A 23,093-nucleotide genomic window follows, 5' to 3' on the forward strand; every position below is an offset into this window, starting at 1 on the left:
CGAAGTCATACTATATCAACGTTTGATCAATGATAACATAGAATAAAGAAACTACGTTGACTTTTACGAATTATTTTAGATGTTCTGTAATTACGACCAATATAAGGTAACATAGGATAGTATGGAGTAACTTGACCTGGCGATCCGAAAATTGTAAATTACAAGGAGCGGAAGTTCCAAATAGAAAGTATGGCTGCTGCTTTCAGGCTCGTTGGCGGCTGCAAAGAGGTTTTACGAAATGTAGTCAATGTTACGATTAGGTAAAATGCTTAATATTGACACATATCATATTAAATTATAAGTAAATAATATGACGCACTCTTCCTCCCGTGTCATAAGAGACTGATTTATTAACGGTCTTGTTTGTAGTGACGGTAAGGCCTGTGACTGCGCCAGGCTAACATTAAATGTATAGAAGTGGTTTGAATATTATTTTGTTTAACAATTTCACTTGTAACATATTGTAAATATTCACGATAACAAATGGGATAAGGCACAAATTATTTGTAACCCTGGTAAATATTAGTTGCAATATACCACTCAGCTAGATAGAACACTTTAGCTCAATAGGTTGAGTGTCGGACTAGTAAGCAAGGGGTCCTGGATTCGAATCCTAGCAGAGGCGTTGAAAGGAATAACGAATCCTCGTTACATTGGCGCAAATGTAGGGATTTAGATGACATCACTATAATCACTGGAAACACAAAAACAAGTTATTTCCTGGAGGGGGAATATGTAACTCCTGGTGAATACTAGCTGCAATATACCACTCCGCTAGGGAGAACCACTCTTAAGCTCAATAGGTCGAGAATCGGTTTAACAACCCAAGGGGTTTCCGAGTTTGAATCCTAGTGGAAGTATTGAAAGGAATAATGACCTCTGTTACAATTATTTGATATTTAAATAGGGTGTTGGAGCATAGGTTCCAACATCTGTTGATTTTCGCTATCACATCTGTATGGTATAACCAACTGCCAATAACAGAACAAAAAAAACATGCAATTTTAATATAGTAGAAAATGTTCATGACATGTCTCTTAAATTTGCACAAAGCAATGATCCAGAATGTTATACAGTTGCATGCATTTATTAAAAATCAGGTTTTGTGCACATATAATTATCAGACTTTATTACATGTATGTACATCCTATTTATTTGATTAAGTACCTATTCAAGTGTCGAGCTACTTTAGTCCAAAGTTGTAGAGTACTATGATCATTATCACTAGCTTGTGAAGGCATAATAAATACATATAATAAAAGAAAAACTCTTAAATTAGGCTAAACATAATGCAGTATGGTTTCAGCCTGCTGTCACAGCCTTTAGAACTAGCTGCTCCTTCCAATTGTAGCTTGTGATTGGTGGAAATAATCAGAAGATTTACCGGCAACCCCAAATGACAGTCTTAGGCTATGAAAAATGCTGCCTTCTGTCAAAACAGTGTCATGCATGCATACGGTCACTATGAGACAATAAAGTATTGTACTAAAACTTACCAAAATTGGCAGACTAGGTGTTTATGAAGTTGATTGAGATTTGCATCCATCATGAACTAGCATTGCTCTGGTTTGCAGAGAATTCTCTGTTGCGGGACAGTATGGTAGAATGCAGGGAGTTGTGGGATCAATGCCATCTATTCTTAGAGGTCTATAAAAAATTGGCATTAAGTAATAATTAGCAACAGGAAAAGTCGTAAACACTCCTCAGAAAAAAAATTTGAATAATCAATGGAATTTGCAACATCATAGATATGATCACAGTACACCTTTTAAATAAGTTTCATGTTGATATTTGTAAAATCAATTGAGTAATGGAGAGTTCAATTTTCTTCAGTCACCAGCGGCACTATACATTGTGTATCACACTATAGGACAGCATCTTTAATTATATATCTTAAGATATTAATGTGACATTTGTCCCTGTTGTAGTAAGAATTTGTTTATAGTTATGGAGTTATTTCTTACAAGGGATCTTTTATAATCGTTTGAGTAGGGTAGGTAAGAGATTAGGGCAGGCTGTGTAGAGATATAAAGTGTATGAATAGCTAGGGCTCTGGTCATTGTTTTTGTATAAATTCAGTGTACAGGGATGCTATTGTGGGGAACCAGTGTATATATTTATCTAAGTTTAAGAGGTCAGATCGAAAGATATATTTAGTGTAGAGAGACCCTATATTTAGAGTTGATTGATATCTAGATATATATATAGATGCCACCAGTATTCTTAGTCTGTACTAAGGTCATCCTCGATACTCCAGGGGTTACGATCACTTTAGCTCTCGGCCTCTGCACCCCTGGAACATGTCATGGCAAAATTGAAGGCACAATTGAAGTAATTTTATTGGTTCCAGGAGAAAAATACTGACCAATCACAGTCCGATATGCTCCTTTTTAAAGATTACAAAGGAGCAATACTCAACTTCAAAACCATTACTATATACTGTTATGCAATAATGGTCATCTTCTTTTGAAGTGTTTGTTTTGCATGTGATGGATTATGTGACAAATTTAAAGTTACAAATATATGTATTATTAACTTGTTTAGCCTTTCAGTAATTTCAGTATTTTGATTAGATATATCAATTTTGAACTGTTCAATGAATTTTCTTTATATAATTTCTTGCAGGCCAATTGTTTGTAGTGCCAGATATGGGACAAATCAGAATGATGGGTCAGCAGGACAAAAGTACCCAACAAGACCTAGATCAGCATTCATTATGTTTTACACTGAAAATTTGTCAAAGATAAAGGAGAGTACTGAAGGTATGTGATACGGTGATAATGCCCTATCAAAAACAGTAACTAAGAATTAAAAAAATGTGGGATTCGCTCGAAGGTACATATATGAATAAGATAATAATACTTTGTTCATGGAATATTAAAGAACTAGACTGTGACATTGATAAAGAAAAGGAACTTGACATGGAATGATAAAGTAAATGAACTCCTGAAGCTAAAGTCTTGTTTGAATGATCGGTATAGAAAACTGTGGAATGGACACTATCTACCTATTTTACTCTGAAGGAGAGCCATTATCAAATTTTTAAACAGTGTCGTACATTTTCATTATCAGAATTAATACGCCATTAAATTAGGTGTTTAAATCCTTAAGGAAATCCCATTTTCCATAGAAGTTTGTTCACATTAGGTAAATTTGTCATAAGGAGTACATGGTGGACATGAGTCATGCTAATGCTGTAACATTTCATTGACAGCAAGTGTGGTACAATATCCTGACCAATAAAATGATATAATTGTCTCAAATTTAATCTATAGTCTTAGAGGGGCCAGGGTAGCTCAGACAGTTAGAACATTAAGCTACCTAACCTCAGGAGAAGATCCTAGATTTAAAGATCAACTCTCCCATAGGTGTATGATATATATATGAAGAATTAGTGAAAATGTAGTGTATGAAATATAAGTGAATCAATCTTTTATGAGTGTTTTTGTTATATAAATGAGGTGCAGGTGAAATATGAGTGAATGTAGTATAGGTGAAGGATGAATGAATATATCCTATATAATTAATATACCAGTTGGGTGTGTTGTATAGATGAAGTGAAGGTGATGTGTGAATGTAGGTGTATGATGAGTGACTGAAAGAAGAAAAGCTGAATGGGATATAAAATATAAATGAGAAAGTGTGGTATGTTTATTGTCTTGCAATGTATCCTGTTTGAAGAAAAAAATAAAAAGTTACAAAAAAAAAAAAAAAAAGATCAACTCTCCCTACCAGTGTCAGGTTGGGTTTCTGAGAAATGAACAGGTGAATGCTGACATGGTTGTGTCCACGTTACCCTCAGTACTCGGGATGGCATGCGGTGGGTCTCCTGTATTGTTAAAACTGATTCAGGCTGTTCCCTGGCAATAAACCCAGTAAACTTAACAAATCATAGCCTTGAGGGTCTTTTCTTGAGGAAACTTGTACCTACTTTACTGAACATTGTGTAATAGTACCACCATGCACTATTAGTCTTGGAGTATTTGGGGTGTAGTATCTTGATTTGCTTAAATGCACCATAATACCAGCATAGGATCGTCTCAGATTTTGACATAGCAAGTTTATTATTGAAATTTCTTGAGAAGTACTAGATGGATCTTTCTCAGACTTCACATGTAGTTCTATAGTTGTGCCAGATTGATTTTAGGACTCATTAGATTAGCAAGATGGCTGAGAGTTGACCATCTTGTATTGGGTATGTTAAAATTTTGTATCATTAAGAGCAAAAATAGAGAAGGAAGAGAAAATAAAGAAAAAGAACATAAAGAGATTAAACACTGATGGATGACATGAACCCTCTAGGATTTGTTTTATTTGTTTCAGGAGAAATAGTAAGGCATGTGTATCCTAAAAAGGCAGGAGAAATGTGGCGTGAACTACCAGATGAAGAACGTGAGGTAAGAAAATACATATAAAAAGTTTCACAAAAAGATTGATAAACTAAATCTAGATTACAATACACTGTTTTGTAAACACTATACCTACAGTATTCCTGTATATTATATCTCAATATCATTAAAAACCGCATTCACTGTATTTATTTGGTATTATAGAAGTCCATACCTGTAGTGTAATAAGCCAGCCAAAATCTTCTGCAGTTTTCACTAGAATTACAAACAAATGCTGTGTTATTATAGATATATAAGCCAGCCTCCTGACTTTGAGTCAGAATTTGTATATTTCAAGAAATATAGGGTACATTACTTTGAGGTCACTTGATCTTATATAATGAGCCAGTAAGGGGCTGTGGTGGCTGGGTGGTTTTGGTGTCTGACCATCACTTGCCCTCCACTTCTTGGTCACATGTTCGAGGTCCTCATGCTTTTGTTTGGTTTTCATTAATTCTGAAGTTGTTATGCCTGTGTAATAGCTGATAGAAATGAAACTGAAGTGTTGGTTCAGTACATTTCATATGTAATAAGCCCGGATGGGCAACTGTGCATTTAACTTGCATTCAGACTATGGAGTAATAACAGCACAATGATATAGCATTTGTTTGTAACTCTTCTGATTAGCAAAGATATAAGTACACTATTAAATGTACCAGGCATAGGCTTATTAATACAGGAATATAAGAATGAATCCCATTCAAAATTTGATGGTTTGTGTCAGTGTTAGATGTACAGTTCAGTCGGATATGACCATGGTTGTCCCTAGTTACCTACTTCATCGGATATGACCATGGTTGTCCCTAGTTACCTATTTCATCTTTCCAGTAATTACACATGGAGTGATTGTCAAATTTTTTTTGTTTTTTGTTTTTTTTTTTTTTTTGTAGAAATATCGTAAACTAAGTCAAGATGCTTATCAAAGTTATAATGCAGGATTGAGCCCAGAGCAAATAAAGCAAAGGCAACATGATCAATGGAGAAAGCGTGAGAAAAGAAGGATTAAAAAGACATATCAGGTACCAGCCTTTTAATGAAGGTTTTCTACTGCATTTTATTAGGTCATATGACTCAAAAGGTCAGGATTCCTATAGCCATTGTGTTTTGTCCATAGTCATATGCTGTCCATTGTGCATAAACTTTCTATTCAAACGACTTCTTCACCATAACCAAAAAGCCCAGGTTCCTGATATTGGACTTTTAGCATGCTGGGATGAAAGGCAACTAAGTTTGTGAATATGATTGACCTTGACTGACTGTCAAGGCCACATGTGTCAGATGCATTTCAATCTTTAGAACAACTTCTTCTCAATAACAAATAGGCTTAGGATGCTGATATTATGCCTGTAGCATGCAGGGAGAAATGGCCACCAAATTTGTTTATATGATTGATCTTGACCTTTTTTAGGTCATCTGACCTGAAGGATCTGGATGACCTATAGTCATCATGTTTCGTTTGTCATCATACACTGTCTGTTATGTGCCATCCAATCAACACGGTCTGCCATGTGTAAACTTTTGATTCAGATGACTTCTTCTCAATAACCAAAGGCAGAGGGTGTTTATATTTGGCTTGTAGCATGATGGAGTAGAAGGCAGTCAAGTTTTTCAAAATGAATGCCCTTGACTCACCTTCAACAACCAAAAAGCCTAGAATTATTATCTTATGCCTGTAGTGTGACAAGATGACAGTCTACCAACTTTGACCAATTTTCAAGGTCACCAGGGTCAAATGTGTTGAAATCTTAGACCACTTCTTCTCAGTAATAAAAAGGCTCAAGGGTGCTGGAATGAAGGGCAACCAAGTTCATGTGATTGACCTTGTCTCTTTTTAAAGGTCACAGGGGTCAAATGTGTCAGAATCGTCAAACAACTTCTCTGTAATAAAAGGTCCATGCTGATGACATTGGTTCATAAGTGGATGAAGGGCTACCAAATTTGGATTTTGCTCACATTTGGTCATAAGCAATCTTAGGTGAAGGGGAATCACTTCTTTGGGTAAATAGTAGGCCTGGGCTCCCTTTACCAGGAGAGACAGGGCCCAAAAAGGGAAATATAGCAAATTCTGTAAAAATCATACTCCTGTAACAATGATTGTATATTGCCCAAATTTATCTGAAGCATAGTTAAGTAAAGTGGAATAAAATTTTTAACACATTAGGTCTCGGTCCCTTTTGGTTGGTGCCCGATAGGGGAATTAGAGCAAATTCTTAAAAATTCTACTCCTCCTGTAGAAATGATTGGATGATGACCTAATTTTCTTTGGTGAGAGGTAGCAATTTTGCCGTGTGAATACATGTCCTGCGAACTTCTTGTTTAAAAGATGAAGAAGTATTGTTGCATGGGAGAGTGGGGGAAGCAGCTGTAAGTTGAAATATTTTTTATCATTAGAATTTCCTTTGTAAGTTTCTGCAGATGTGTTAAGATGGAATAACTATTCCAGTAATACATCAGAAAATTGATATTGAAGATCTGTAAACATTTCAGTTTATTTGTTAGATGTAAATGTTTGGAATGTAGAACTTTTCAAATTAAAAACAGTAATCCCAGGAATCAAGCTAGTGTGACCTCATCAAGTGCTTCGTTCCATTCTTATATAAAGCAATTATATCACTTTTCCAGTCAATATTATTTATTATATGCTTTCACAAAGTTGAAATATTGGACTTAAAGTGCTGCTTGTTGGTAGTTAGTTAACTGTTTGTTATATTGAACAAAGGATGTAATATGTCGTCAACTGACAGTTCCAAAAGGCAAATATTTGTCAATTTATCATAAGAAGACATGAAAGTATCTATGTTACTACATCAATATGAAAACTTTCAGATAAATTTTGCATTATTCCTTTTTTGATAAAGTTTTGCCAATTAACTATCATACACCAAAGTTTGTTATTTCAAAATTTCAATGGAATACTCTCTAAATTTGCTTCTCTATAATTGGGTACAAAAAGAATATTTGAATATTCAGCAATGGTGTTAAATAATATCCCCTGCCAATTTCAGCATGCAATTATCATCCCTTTGGAAATCGAGTTCAAGATGTCTTTTAAGAAACATCAATATGATTGTCAGACATTGCAGGTGTACAATGAATAGCATGACAACGTACCGTGCAATGAAAGTAACAGAAAGTTGATTTCACTGTATATGGAACAAACAAGATGCATTATGAAATTTTATGTAAGAAAAAGGTTTTTTGCATGGTTACAAGACAGTATACTCTGCTGTACATGTTATTTTTTTCTTATGAAAACATAAGAAAATAGTTGATTTCAGTATATATAGAGTAATATTTTATTTATGTACATGTACTAGGATCAGATGTGTAATTCATGTGGATCCTATGTCTTGATTTTCAGATAGCAGTTTCAAAACATCCTCTGCCGAAAAAACCAAAGTCTGCTATGTGGATGTATGGTGACACCATTGAGTTGAAGAAAGTTGGCATGCTGGTGAGAATTTCATTATTGATTACAAAAGAACACAACCTGACATCAAAGTGACTGACCCCTCTCCCTTTGGGTTGGAGAGCAGATTTAAAGCTTCAAAAGTTTCAATTGACTTCTCTGAAGTTTATAGTCTAGACTGTCTTATGTAACTATTCAAAGAGGTCACTAGAGACAGGATTTATGACGGGTTGGTCATGATTGCAATTGATATACAATGTATTTGAAATGAAAAAAAAAACAAACATGTAGGTAAGAGTTAAATGGAGGTAGATGAATTTAGTTCAGTGATACCAAGCGTATTACCATTAGACATACAAGTGATGGGCTCCTCCAAGGCATTCGAATGATGAGGGAATGGGAACTGTCTCTTTAACTCAGTTTCTTTGTCTTTCAAGTTGAAATAGTCAAATTATTATCTGTTGTCGTATCATTCAATGATGTGCTATAATTAGACTTCGTGTTTATGTAACTGATAAGTTTGCTAATCAAAGCACAGAAACGTAATGTGATGAAAAAAGATTGACACAACATTTCAACTGTGATACAATAATATTTGAGTGGTTGTTCTGAACAATTAGACATGAAAGATACATTGCTGCAATATCATACAGTCTATTTGGCAAAATACAGCATAAATGGTCCAGGAAAGCAGCATGGTTTCTTCTTAAAGAATTCAAAACATTTAGCATTCGCAATATCAAAGAACCGTGTTTACTTGAAAAATTTATTTAAGAGGCAGACAAACTAAGGGTATTAGCTTTACACTGTCCTTATGTTTGTGTGGTGTATACAGATGGAACAATGGAGTTTGAATAAAACTTCAAATATTGAAGACAGATTTTCTTTTTATTTCAAATGATTCGGTTGAAAGAGTTTGTGTACTACTTCCCATTCATTTATTACTTCAAGCAGGAAAACACTTGAAATTAAAACAAAATAGATAAAAACTGGAAACAGGAATTCATTGATTAAAGCAATATGAAAGTTACAGAATATAGATGTGAATGTTTTAAGTATAAAGTTTAATTTATAACTTCTGTCCATTGACTTACCAAGATATTTAATATCAAACAGGAAAGATATCAGACATTTTTCAATATTTTGTACAGTGCTGGAATAATTTAACATTTCATATTAATTCCTCTCATGTAAATAAAGCATGTTATATTAAACAACATTTTAAATCAGACCCTTGTCACAATTTGTATAGCTTGTCACACAATTTGTATAGGTCACATAGCTATTGGTTGAACACACCTTTGACCACACATAAAATTGTTATCAATGAAAATGCACGAATTGAAACAATTCATCAAGTCAAATTGCATTGGTTCAAAACAGATTTGTTTCTTCCATTAATTTACATACATACTGATCAATAAAGGTTGATTATTTACAAATTTTTGTCTAAGTATCACAACACTGCTTGTTTTCCCTCCTAGGTAATGAGTCATTAGCTGCTGAACTCGGACAAAATTGTGCTTGGGAGCTCTTCAATTACATTGATGATTATTTTGAGCATCCTCACTTTCTACACATAAGTAATTCAACTAACATGTTAAAAAATATTTTCCTACATTATCTTCTCCAGGAAAATGACTAACCCAGAAGCTTTTGAATGAATGCTCTACCAATCAATATCAACAAAAAGTAATAATTTAGTAATAACTCAGATAAATCGTTAATAGTTGATCATAGCATATCACACACAAAACAATATTTGCACCTGTGATCTGTTTGAATTTGAAGTTTAACAGCTTCTCTCTCTTACCATTGTTGTGATTGACTTTTTTTTTAACTGTTTCAATGTAGGAGAAGTTTCAGAAAATGACGTCACTATGGAGGCAGCTGCCTTATACAGAGAAAGAGGTTAGTTGCTTTGTTTTGTTATTGATTTGAGGGCCACTTTACAATTGGTGCTTACTTCAGTTTACTATAAAACAGGCAATTTCCTATGCAGTACATCAATTATTTTGCTGTTTGAAGTCATATCTTCTTCTGTACAGACTTTATTTCCATTTTATGACCTTTCCATAAAATGGAGGACATATAAAGTGATGTTGTGTCCTGTTGAGTCCCAGTGCAATGTAAGCACCTAGCAACTTTTGTTGCATTTCAAGGGTGTGTTGCATTTCAAGGGTCAAAGGTCAAGGCCAAGGCCACCCTTGTTTTCTTTAGAAAATTAACAACTGTTTCATTCTAAATATTTAGCAACTTCATTCTTTCATGGAATTTGGTCAAATTTTATGCAATGATCAAGTATGAGTATACTTTGTACATAGTTGTATTTCAGGAGTCCAAGTTTGCATTTATGTTTTACAGACATTTCGAGTTATGAACTATCTTTGCATCATTTGACATCACTTTGTTTTTTAGCTGACAAAGTTACTGTTTTCAACTGCAGATGATTGTGGGAAAAGCCATTTTTGTAGATGTGATACGTTATGATGTTACACAGGTTTTCATATATAACTTAAGAATTTACATTCATTAATTAACATCTGGATATACACATTCTGGGAAATTAAAAAACATGATAGAAAAAATTTGTTTACTGTGGTGTAGCTTTATATAAATTTTCTGAATATAGTGTAATGTTGTTGATGTCATGTTCATATTGACTGTAGACTGAATCATATTAACTTTTGGAATTTTGGACTTTTTTTTTAACTTTTCCTTATTCTGTTGGCTGTGTATTATAAACTAGATTAGGACAATCCGTTTCATACTTAAGTTGATGTAATGTGTGGAATTATTATAATTATTATTACATTATTTTATCTCAAAGTCCTTTTATGCTGCACATGATGAAAAGATGAAACTATGGAGAGAGGACTTTGGACTTTGGGTGCAAAACATGTTACGAGATGGCTATTCAGACTTTTTGACGACACATGAACTTAAGCAGGTTTGCCAGCTTATTGATTTTGAATATTTCTTTCCTTTCAGTTAATTTTTTTGAGAGTTCTGCACTTTTTGCAAAATTTACATTTGGTTTTTATTGCGGAGATTTGTCCCTATTAGTATGCCCTGAAAGATTGTTTCTCATATTTAATTTTTCATGGAATTTGTAATTGATGCTTTCCTTGTTCTTCACCTCTTTTTCCATGTAGTGTATCTGCTCTAGACACTAAATCTCTGCCTGCTCTAGACACTATATCTCTGCCTGCTCTAGACACTATATCTCTGCCTGCTCTAGACACTAAATCTCTGCCTGCTCTAGACACTAAATCTCTGCCTGCTCTAGACACTAAATCTCTACCTGCTCTAGACACTAAATCTCTGCCTGCTCTAGAAACTAAATCTCTGCCTGCTCTAGACACTATATCTCTGCCTGCTCTAGAAACTATATCTCTGCCTGCTCTAGACACTAAATTTCTACCTGTTCTAGAAACTAAATCTCTGCCTGCTCTAGAAACTAAATCTCTGCCTGCTCTAGAAACTAAATCTCTGCCTGCTCTAGACACTATATCTCTGCCTGCTCTAGACACTAAATCTCTGCCTGCTCTAGAAACTAAATCTCTGCCTGCTCTAGACACTATATCTCTGCCTGCTCTAGACACTATATCTCTGCCTGCTCTAGACACTAAATCTCTGCCTGCTCTAGACACTATATCTCTGCCTGCTCTAGACACTATATCTCTGCCTTGAAAAAGACGGGTAGATAGCATATGACCAACTGTCCAAGTGAACATTTCTGATCAGAAATTTATTTGTGACCTATATCTTCTATACTATTTCAGATTTTGAACATTTGTGTATAGGTATATTTCGGAAGACAGTCACAGCCAGAATTAGGTCACTTAAATGTATGTAGTTCCAGAAGATATCATGCGTACAGAAGTTGATTGCAATAACTTAACAAGGCAACAAGAGTATTGTGGTGCAGAACCATATGACTCGTTTCCTGTCAAAGAGAAATACATTATTGTATTAAAATGAATCAATAATTGAGAAAGCACAAATCCATGTTTTTACTGTAATGAAAAGAAGTCAATTGAAATAAGAGGGAGGAGATGAATCAGACTTATGTAATTTATCTTTTTCAGTTTACTTCAAGTGTCGCTGCACTTGGTTTGGATATCATGCATTTAGTTTTGTTTTTGAAGTTATCAAGTTAAAAATTGTGCAATATAATTTTGAATTGGCCAAGGGTATTTCTGATACGAATGGTTTGCTACAGAACATTAGATATTTGCAACTTGTATGAAATAACCAGTATACCCAAGGTTGTTTTATTTTACTGGAAACATACTGCAAATAATGGTATTTAGAATGAAAATCCTTAATACCTGAGTGGATTTCAACCAAATTTGGTCTAATGTATCATTAGGGATGGTTAATCACATTTTTTTAGATTCAGAAAGTTGATACATGTATAACCAAAAGGGGAATGTTGTTAAAATTTGGCTTTACACCTCAGCTAATTTCAAACAACCAGTTTTTAAATTCCGAAAGTTGATGGGCCCTATTTGACATGGAGGTGAGATCCCGAATGGAGAAATAAGCTGTAATTTTACTTTTAAGACTTATCTTCCTTGCAGAGGGCAGTCATTTCTTGAATTTACAAAGTTGATTTTATTGCTACAGACAGAGGGAAGGGACATGAATAGGTAATCTTGCTAGAATTTGCTTTGAAACTATTTTTAAAATTCAGAAATTGATTAGAGGGGTGACCAATGCTAGTATTCCTTAAACTTAAGTGGATTTTAACAAAATGTTGAAAAACATCACTTTTGGATGGCAATAATATCCTTCTGAATTGGATGATATGATTGTCAGATGACTATTAGGGCCCATGGGCTTGTGGAAATTTTAATGAAATGATTTTTTCACTTCTAACCCTTTATATGTTGGCAAATTTGTTCTTTTCTCTTCTTTACCACTTTTCTGTTTTCATTTTCCTTTTTTCTTAAAGCCATTTAATCTAGTTTTGAATAATTATTTTTATAAGGAACTACGAAGACTTGGCATGCCAAAACGTCCAGTGACTGCCTTCTTTCTATATATACGAGCAAGTCAGATGGAGCGAGGCAACACATTACCTGCTGTAAGTTGCTACATGTTCACATGTGAACAGGAAGAGTTTTTTTCACATAATTTGAGATCTGGTGGTAGAAAATTACAAATCATAGCTCTTATTGCATTTTACGTAATTGTGTCATATATTATCAGAAGAAATAATGATAATTCATTTTATGGAGTAGAAACTTTATATTTTTCGTTTGTGCTAAGCACTTATGGAACATTTTGAAGTTTACACCCCATCAGAAAAAAGATAACTGTTATTCATTAAGAAATAGGATTATTCTCTCAGTGCTACAACATGAAGTTAATACCTATAGCAATTTTTAAGGTCATTAGTATGTGAAGGCATGGAGTAAACATGATTGATGTTTCCAGGTACCATTATCAAGTTCAACATAACAAGTCATGTTCAAAATTCAAATTCTTATTTTGTATTTCTAAAGCATGTTTTTTTTTACTCAACTTAAAAAGAACATGATCCCAGAACATAACATAGTTAGAAACTCTGGTTCATAAAGTGAAGAAGGAAAAAAAGAATAACGTAAAACAAGTCTGGTTACATCACTTTTATAATTTTGTTTACTTTCAGGATTTTGCAAAGGAGCTTGCTTCTCATTGGTTTGAAATGAGTGATGAAAAGAAACAGGTAATTTCATCAATATCATCTGAAGTGTCTAATTGATAAATCCAGTCATTTTGGCTGTTCCACATTTGAAATTGTATTTTTATGTTCTTTTCAATAGTTGTTAAGAAAACCCATTTGTCCTGAATCGGCATAACTGGGCTATTTCCATTATAGCCAGAATAAAATTCAGTTTAATTTGTGTTTATAATGACCTTTTTTTTAAAAAGAAGTCATTCCATACAAATTGATGAAAAAAGGAATTATTTACTTCTGTTGTCAGGTTTTCTTTAAAGAACAGATGAAAGAAAAGGAAAGATATCTCGAGGACATGATGAAGTGGAGAGCTAGTCTAAACAAGGAGGAAGTTATCTTTGTAGAAATGGCTGAAAAAGTCCTAAAAGGAACTGCAGAAAAAGAGCAGAAAGCAGCAGCAAAATTGATTGCAAAAAAACGAAAGGAAAAGGAGAAATTAGCCAAACAGAAGCAAAAAGAGAAATTAGCCAAACAGAAGAAAAAAGTGAAGGAAGAATGAACAGAAAGGGAAAAGTGAAGGAAGAATGAACAGAAAGGAAAAAGAGATTGTAAATAGAAGGGAAAAAAAGATACTAGCCAACAAAAATAAAAGTTTGCTGAACAATAAATAAAGATAAAAACCAAAAAAAGGACCAGTTAAAAGCAGAAATAATCAGTGCAGGAAATTGAATACAAAGGAAAAGTAAACCGAAACATGGAGTGAGATGAGAACAGTTATGAACCAGCAGTGAAAAATATCTAATTCCTGAATTAGCAGCTGATGTGAACCAATTCCCTGCTATTAGATTAGCATTCATTGTTACTATCTCACCTGCCAGAAGGGCAAGTAAGCTTATGCTTATGCTATTCTGCATCATTCATTGTTTGTCATTCATCAGGCATCAAGTTCTCTATTCAAACAGCTTCTTCCCAATAACGAAGAGGCACAGAACTTAAGTAGTAGCATGTTTGAGGAATAGTCTTTCAAGTTTGCAGAAATAGACTTCTGTCGACTTAAATCTTTTATGAAAGCTGCAGATAAGGTGAGCATATTGTTTGCAGAAATAGACTTCTGTCAACTTAAATCTTTTATGAAAGCTGCAGATTAGGTGGGCATATTGTTTGCAGAAATAGACTTCTGTCAACTTAAATCTTTTATGAAAGCTGCAGATAAGGTGAGCACTCAGGGCCAGTGGGCCTGTTGTATCTCTAGGAATACTTAAATCAACTTTGAGTAAAATCTTTAGAAAACTGAAGTTTTTGTTATGCTTTACAGGGTTTTCCATAAGAGCCGGTCGCCGGCCAATTTGACCGGCTACTTTGATCATTTGGCTGCCTACACCAATCCAGTTCCATAATAATGTTCCATACACGACTACACGTACCTGGCAGGCCAGTCTCCTACTTACACTACACAGCCCACTTCTAGCAAAATTATGGAAAACCCTGCATTATAATGTTAATCATGATATTTTTCAAATAAAATCATATATCAAACCCATACATGTTTTGAATTTAATTGCTAACATGCATGCTCAACCCATTCTACATTCTGCTTGGCCGTTTCAGTAATTTGGTTTTTATGGTCATCTGACTGTAAAGATCCCCCATCTGGTTTTTTATCATAAAAACATACAGCATGACTTTCTGTTTGAACATTTTGATGCCTTCTAACCATTTGTATATTTGTATTGTTTTCATTATAATAAATTCCTGCACCCCCGGACTGTTAAGGTTACTGCTACACTATCTGATAGTGAAATAAAGAACAGTAAATATGGTTTGTCAGATTGTGTCAGAGTATTTTCAAATTATCACTTTGACATTTTAAGGTCAAGGTCACTATTTCTATTTGAAGAAAATTGTTGTGAGCAATCTAGTGGTGTCATTCCATGAAGAAATATGGTAAAACTTGAGGCATATGGCCATCTTATTTATCATTTTATGGAAGGAATTAAACTTTCTTTCTGTTCATCAGAAGTAGCAAGTAGCAAATTTTTCTACTAATTTTGATTGAGTAAAAGTAATTTGTTTTTGTAGTACTCAGTGCAAACAATTGAAGTAATTTAACAAATAAGCCTTCGTTGACATTGAATATTGGTCACAGCCATTTCTTTTCATATATTGTAAACTCTTTTTTTGATAGGTAAATACGTAGTTCTATACAGAAGTTCTTTAATCACAAGTAAGAAATCAATGTACTTTTGACTCCTGACTTGTCACAGGAATTGCATGATTTATAGTCCTTATACTACACTAGATGATTAAGAAAGTGATGTAAGAATCATTTGACAGATCATGGATGGCAAGACAACAGATGTCGCCTTTCTACAAAGTTACCAGGAAATACACTAAAACCTGATTTGTGTAGTTCTTTGTAAGGGAAGTTCTTTCTTCAGTGTTAACGAGAGAAATCTTTTATTTGGTTCTCAAATGGTTAAGATGAACGTAACAACTTTGTCCTGGATAGATCAGCTTTAATCAACACTAGTTTCGATGTATGATCTTTCGAGTGGTGTCAGCAGCAAATCTCTAAAGTACAAGTTTTAATGAATCAAACTGAACTTTGGTCATTTTAGTAATTGTGTAAATCCAGCCATTATTCCACAAGCTATCAACCTTACAATACCAAGTTCATGAGATATCATAATGTGCTCAATACCATTCCATTTGTTCCAGGGCATGGGACTTCATTGTCATATAATTAACATCTAGTACATGGAACAGTCTATTCCCGTAACCAGCCCTCATTGATATTCCTGACATCATTTGTTTATGTACTATGTATTATGGCATTGTCATTGCTTTTGTTGGGACTATGCAAGGCACCACATTCTATACATTATACCTGTTTATATTTCAAGTTTGTTCTGAAGATGACGCATCTAATGTGTCGAAACTAGTCCACATTCTTGATCAATGCTGATACCGTTTGATTATGAACTTGAACTTGAACAGGCGAACATAAATGTTCCTAGCGGAATCTGTCAGCCTGGCAACACAGAACTCTATTGCACTTTGAACACAGATGTTGGATGCTACTCTCCTGATATTATTGGGCAAGTTACTGTCATTCTATAGAAATAGGTTGTCACATCATTTTTAGAAGGTTCTGACTTCCCCTCTTACCCAGTTTATAGGACAGGCGCTCTATTTCTTCATATCAATATTGCAATAAGCCCAGGCAGCAAACACAAAACCTTTGACTTAAAAACACACAGGCTGGTTTTGGCATGGTCATTTTGAGGAGAGGGATGGGGGTGGAAGAGGGGGGGGGGGTGTCTCCTTATGGCTACCTCATGCCAGAGGCAGTGACATACAAACTAGAGAAATTACAATTACTGTAAAGTGTCTTGCCCATGGACACAATTTCATTCACCCCAAAATGTTTAAAACGTAACTTCACCATAAAATTTGACCTTCAACCCAAATTTTATTTTTTCCCCACTGACAACAGTGGTAAAAATGGTAAAAGTTTCCATGTACACTTAAATTTTACAGTTTGTCTTCATTATTTGTCAATTTGTTTTCAGTAGGCCTATATATAAATATACATTGAATACAGGAAATAACTAACTTGGTCTATACAGGATTCCAGACCAGACAGAAACTCAACAATAATTTTCAATTTTGGCAGGTTATTTTTAATGTGCTATGTAAGCTAAAATCAGTTACTTTAATTTGAACACATTATACACAAAATAGTAAAAGTTTACAGAGTTCATAAGTCAGTAATCAAATTTAAATTTCATTACGGCTTAGATCATTTTGGTAACGACAATTCTATATTGTATAGGATTAACTATTGAAAACACATACAAACACTTTAAACTGTTTGGTCAAAAAAAGAAAAAAAAAAAAAAAAAGAAAGGACTGTCTTTCATTTTAAACTAGTTTTAACATTAATCACTGTTGTCCAACCTTTCTTGACAAAATTCTCTGTGACAATCACAAAACAAATCAAGAGCTAGCTGAACTTGAAACACTTTCTGATGATAGTATTGAATTTATCAACCTTCGAAATATTCAATAACAACAAGCTCAGGTTTTTTTTTATAAAACATAACACAAAAAAATAATTGTGGTATAAGCTAGTCAGGTCAGCCACTTAAAAAAATTCCATTGGTTTCTGAAAATAAAAAAAAATTCGGCAGATGTTTTTTTGTAAACATATTGATATGGCAATAATGCAAGCATAAGCATTTTTATTTTTTGGGGGGGGGGGCATGTGGTCCCGATAATATATGTAAAAATGTATATAGTAAGTACTTCTTTAATACAGTGGAACCAATCTCTACCAAGCAATTTAGGAACTTTCTTTTCTAGAATTGTAAAAAATACACATCAATATACAAAAATACCGAAATGTTTCAGAATATATGTATCTAACTATATTTAAACCATTGAAACCATAGGAACAGGTCTCTACTGATCACTCCAGATACAATGACGAACTCTTAATATCTATATCAAAGAATTCTCAGACCAACTTTTTAGTTACTGGTCTCCATTGTTTTGTCTTGAAAACATCACCATGACAAACATGAGTAAAAAAGACTTTTTTTTCAAAATTAAGAGATTAAGTTCATCCACACATTTCATTCAAATCTAGACTAATACACCATGTAATTTCAAGGAGTTTCCTGACGATAGTCTTTCCTACTTAATTTAGCTCATAATGGAGGTTCATATATATATATAAATATCTTTATTACAAAATAACCATTATGATGCCTCTTGTGTGATAAGCATATTGCTGAAAAAGAATGCAAACAGGTAGATTGAGAAGTCCTCGTATATTCCAGCTATGTTGCCCATGATTTTATTGTAGGTGAGAATCATCTCTTGTTTTAATCCACACAACATCAAGGCACTCGACAATGCTGTTCCTTTGTAGGGGATATCCTGAAACCGATCAACAATGTACAGTTCAGTCAGATACATAAATTCAAAGAATATTTATCAGTCTTATGCAATCATCAGTCTTATGCATCTTATATGTATCTTCCCACAATAGTATTACCTATTTCTGTCAGATCCTTTTCTGATAAATATCGTACCTGGAGAACCTTTAAACTGATCTGGCTCATATTTACACTACAGCATCATATCATCAGAAACAAACATATTGTAGATATATCATAATCCATCAATTTTTTTTATATCAAGTGTGACCACTGACCACCAAAATCTTATCAGGCAAAACATACTTTAACTTATGAACAAAGCTTAATTTGAAAATCTATGCTCTGTCATATCTATGTTTAAACAAAAACTGTTTTGATATTCTATATCATTATGTAAAGGATTGTAAGTCCTTGACCTGTCTTCACTTACCTGAATGAAATGATGAAACAAGATATGAAACAGAGATTTATTACAAATTAACTGTATACACTGTATTTAGTGGTTATAAAAGTTTAATAACTTTTTACCTTAACAAATGTCATCCGGTAGTAATACAATGCTCCTTGCAAAACTGCAAATGGTAAAATGATCGTCTGAAATGGAAGGCAAACAGACTTGAAATTAAAGGACGAAGGAACTCTAATGAAAATACTCTACATATTAACCTGTTCAAAAAATCTTCAATGTTTTTTGACAAACAATATGTAAAGATGAAAATTAAAAAAAGGCAAGAAACTTTCTTCATTTTCATCAATAATTAATACTGTCATGTTTTTTTTTTTTTGCTTTTTTTTTTTTAAAAGTTGAGCACATCTATTAAAAGGTCTCCAATGGTATTTTTGTGTTCAATGACGTAAGAAATATACCAGTTTATGTACTTCCATGACTGCAGGTTGTATTATACTTTACACTCATTTCAAGAGACATACTTGGGTGGATTTAATAATGAAAAATGAATTAACAAACATCATGCTAAACTTGATAAATTGATGCAAATTATGTTCAGCCAGGGAAATCACTATTGGAAGTACAAAAGTTGCATTAATCCTTTTGTTACACCTAAGTATTTAAAAACTGGTTTGATTTAATAGGTGATCCTTCTCATTTTTCCTACATGGTTATAACATATGATCTTGCTTAGATGTGCATGGATCATTTGAAGGATACAATTGAAATTCCTGAAATCACTGCACTTGCTAAGGTCATTTTTAGCATCAGTATAGTTAAATACATTGTATGTACATACATGTATATATTTTATCATAATCCTCTAATCCAACATAATGCTCCAAGAACCAACTTCCTTACCTTGGATATACAAACACTGATTTCCAGATTTCACAGAAGGTAATGTCATGATAAACACCTACTCTAGCTACATTTCTATTATTCATTGTCATTGCCATCTGTTGAGTAATAACACATGTCATGTATTAAATTGAAGACTAATTATGATCCTTACAATTTAACATTGACTGAACTGGTATCATAAAATGCAGGTTACTTAAAGCACCTTTTAACATTTACCTGAAAATATAGTAGACCTATCCCCAATTGAAGTACAACTCTGGACAGAACCGCTATAAACACACAACCAACCAGTCTTAGGAGGTTAAATTGCTGCTGTGGTGATCTCTGTGAAGTGGATTCAGGTTTTGAGTTTTCTACAGATGCTGGCTCTTGACTGATTTTTTTATTATCTGTCAATAATGAGGATTGTTGAATTTTGACAGTGTTTCTTGTAGCTCTGTGTCGTACACCATCTGTATCGGATTGTGAAGAATGAAGCCTTTCCGAGGTTGTCATGCTTGGCAGGGTTGTATTTCCTTCTGTTCCAATATTTATAGTATTGCCAAGGATGTGAGCTCCCCGGTCTGGTTCTCTGATCTTATTACTAAGCTCATTTGGTATACTAGCATCTTCTTTTTTTATTTGTTCAGCAACTGGAACATTATCATTTGAATTGATTTCCTGTGCTTGTTCGGAAACAATCAAATTTTTTGCGAGACTGTCTGTTTCTGTTGAATCATTTCCTGAAAATTCAAAGAAAACTGACATAAATACTGATATTACCTACATCAAATTACTGATATGTATTCAGTATGAAAGAGAATTAGTTTTGATAAGAATAATTACATTTTGTCTATGCTAAAAGCCTGTAATGGTACACAAAACTACCAATCATCAGTTCTATTTCACAATTGGCTTATATAGACTAGTAATTGGGTTTTACAATTATGGAATAAATTAAGCTTTTCATATTTCCATCATCTATTTCAAGCAGAGATGTTACATGTAAAATATTTGTCCATATGCAAAAATTTCCATATCAGCAAGATGATTACATATGGATTTAAAAATTTGTTCTTTATCTACAATATTAAGATATGAAGACTACACTAAAAACAAAAAAAAAACAAATGTTACCTGAGAACATTCATTATTATATTTGTCAGTGTTTGTTGATCAAACTTTGTATTATATATCATTATGCAAAAACTTCAGCAAACAAAACTGTTTAAATAACAAGAGATCTTTGCTCCCACCATTGTTTGATCTTAATATGCTCTTTTAAAATTGGATCTTTTCCCTTCTTTTCTCTTCTCATCTCTGTTTTTGCTCTTAATGATAAGACATTTGAACATTCCTTTGCAAAAATAATTGATAATCTTTACTGCCAATTCCAAAATGGCCACCTGGAAGCCATTTGTTTCTTCTGATCAGTCCCAAAAGCAAACGAGCACAAGGAGAGATCAAAGGAAACATACATATGAAACTTCAGAGATATCCATTCAGAAATAGCAATAACAATCTTTACTAAGCAAAATCCAAGATGGCTGTCTGTCGGCCATTTTTTTTCCTGATCAGTCCCAAACTTAAAAAGGCACAACAAGGGACCTACAGAACCATATACATGAAATTTGAGAAAGATCTATACAGTAATTCTCAAGAAATAGTGATAACAACCTTTCAAAGTAAAAATCTAAGATGTCTGTCTGTCCACCATTTAGTTTTTCTGATCCATCCCAAAATCAAATAGGCAAAACTAGGGACTAAGGGGAACCCACATATGAACTTTAAGAAAGATCCAATAAGTACTTCTCAAGAAACAGTAATAACAAACTTTCAAAGTTGAAATACAAGATGGCCACTTGTGAGCCATTTTGTTTTTTTGATCAGACCCAAAATCAAATGGGCACAACTAGGGACCAAAGGGAACCTAAAAATGAAAGCGAAGGAAAATTCATCACATACTTCTCAAGAAATAGCGATAACAATCTTTTAAAGACAAAATCCAAGATGGCCACTTTTCAACCATTTTGTATTTCTGATCAGTCCCAAAATTACATGGGCACAACTAGAGATCAGGGGAAACTACATTTTAAATTTGAGAGAGATCCATCCCTTCCTTTTCAAGAAATAGCAATAACAAACTTCATTGAAAAAATCCTCCAAGATGGCTGCCTGTCAGCCATTCTTTTTTTTTGTGATCAGACCCAAATTCAAACAGGCGAGAGACCACAAGGAACCTACATATGCAGTTTGAGAAAGATCCATCTAGGACTTCTTAAGAAACAACGATAGAAAAAAATGTTACAGACGGATGGACGACAGACGTAGAGCAATCTGAATAACCCATCTTCTGATGATGGTGGGCTAAAATTATCATATCAATGGAAAATTTAATTTAAACTTTAATTATTTTAAAACAATTGCAGAACAAGTCATCGGCTTATATCAATCACTCAAAAGGAAGCATGCAGGGGGTCTTTCTATGGGTGGAAATCAAGAGTACCCAGAGACAACCCACATGGTCGGCCACGTGACCCTATACCTTTTCCCATCTGTTCCAGAAATCGAACAACGAACAGCTAGGTGAAAGGAATGTGCCTTCTCAAAGTGGAAAATTCACATCAACATATCGTGAGTAACAGGTATATTCAATTATACATGTATGTTCATCTCCAAATACACAATTGTGGTAAGAACAGCTCTTGCTGTTATGAAATAAGTTGATAATATGTAACATGGAATATGATTATACAGATGTTCAACATATATACTCAGCTCCAAGTATGTGCGTGTGACAACAAGAGGACCATGCAGATATCCAGAACTTCTTGATAAAATGTATGAACCCCAGCGACAATTCAGCAGTAAAGGCATATCAACTATATGACTCAAACGTTTTTGAGTTTTTTTTTCAATAAGAATTTCTATATCACATACATGCTTTGATTCCCCATATGTCGTATGGAAATGTTACTACAGTACATATTTGCAAGACTCGTACATTGTTGCACCATTTTAGGCTGAAATGTGGCATTATGAAAAATCATGGCCAAAGCAATGTGATGTGATTGAGTTTTACCTGATTTCAATCAAAATATGGGTAGATACAGAAAAAGTATTTAGATATAAGTTTGAACTGAATTTTGAAACATGACATTGGTATCAGGTTGTAGAACAGAACTTTAAATCCATGCATGAAATTCCCTAAGATAGGGAAATAATACTCTCTGCACACCTGTGTCTGTTTCTTTACGTCCATACAAAATATTCATACGCTTTTCGCGATTTTGCAGTATTTTTCTATTCCTTGCTTCTCTTCTTGCTTGAAGATCCGCCATTTTTAAATTATGGTAGGCTATGTGTTTTGTTTCGGATTATCCTTAATACA

At 33.8% G+C, this 23,093-nt stretch overlaps 1 protein-coding gene and 1 pseudogene across 1 annotated transcript; one reads left to right on the forward strand and one right to left on the reverse strand.

The window, feature by feature from the left end:
• Positions 1-189: 189 nt before the first annotated feature.
• LOC132551629 (high mobility group protein B1-like) lies at positions 190-15,230 on the forward strand (annotated as a pseudogene).
• Positions 15,231-17,125: 1,895 nt separating this feature from the next.
• On the reverse strand, positions 17,126-23,043 carry LOC132551613 (uncharacterized). The gene is made up of 4 exons (XM_060215789.1): positions 22,941-23,043; positions 19,940-20,445; positions 18,940-19,005; positions 17,126-18,409 (listed from the first exon to the last, which is right to left on the reverse strand). Exons 1-4 carry the CDS (start codon positions 23,041-23,043, stop codon positions 18,230-18,232), a joined length of 855 nt encoding a protein of 284 aa, XP_060071772.1. The 3' UTR covers positions 17,126-18,229.
• Between the last annotated feature and the right edge of the window lie 50 nt (positions 23,044-23,093).

Source organism: Ylistrum balloti, unplaced genomic scaffold, assembly GCF_031769215.1.
Source record: "Ylistrum balloti isolate Yb309-2 unplaced genomic scaffold, AGI_CSIRO_Ybal_v1 Utg370208, whole genome shotgun sequence".
NCBI classification, from domain to species: Eukaryota; Metazoa; Mollusca; class Bivalvia; order Pectinida; family Pectinidae; genus Ylistrum; species Ylistrum balloti.

What these genes read in the sequence shown, in the direction of transcription:
- LOC132551613 (XM_060215789.1), bottom strand. Translation starts at nt 23,043, where the DNA reads ATGGCGGATCTTCAAGCAAGAAGAGAAGCAAGGAATAGAAAAATACTG. An exon ending in ACGTAAAGAAACAGACACAG is followed by an intron (nt 20,446 to 22,940) that starts GTGTGCAGAGAG and finishes TTGAATTTTCAG; the next exon opens with GAAATGATTCAACAGAAACA. An exon ending in TAGGTCTACTATATTTTCAG is followed by an intron (nt 19,006 to 19,939) that starts GTAAATGTTAAA and finishes CTTCCATTTCAG; the next exon opens with ACGATCATTTTACCATTTGC.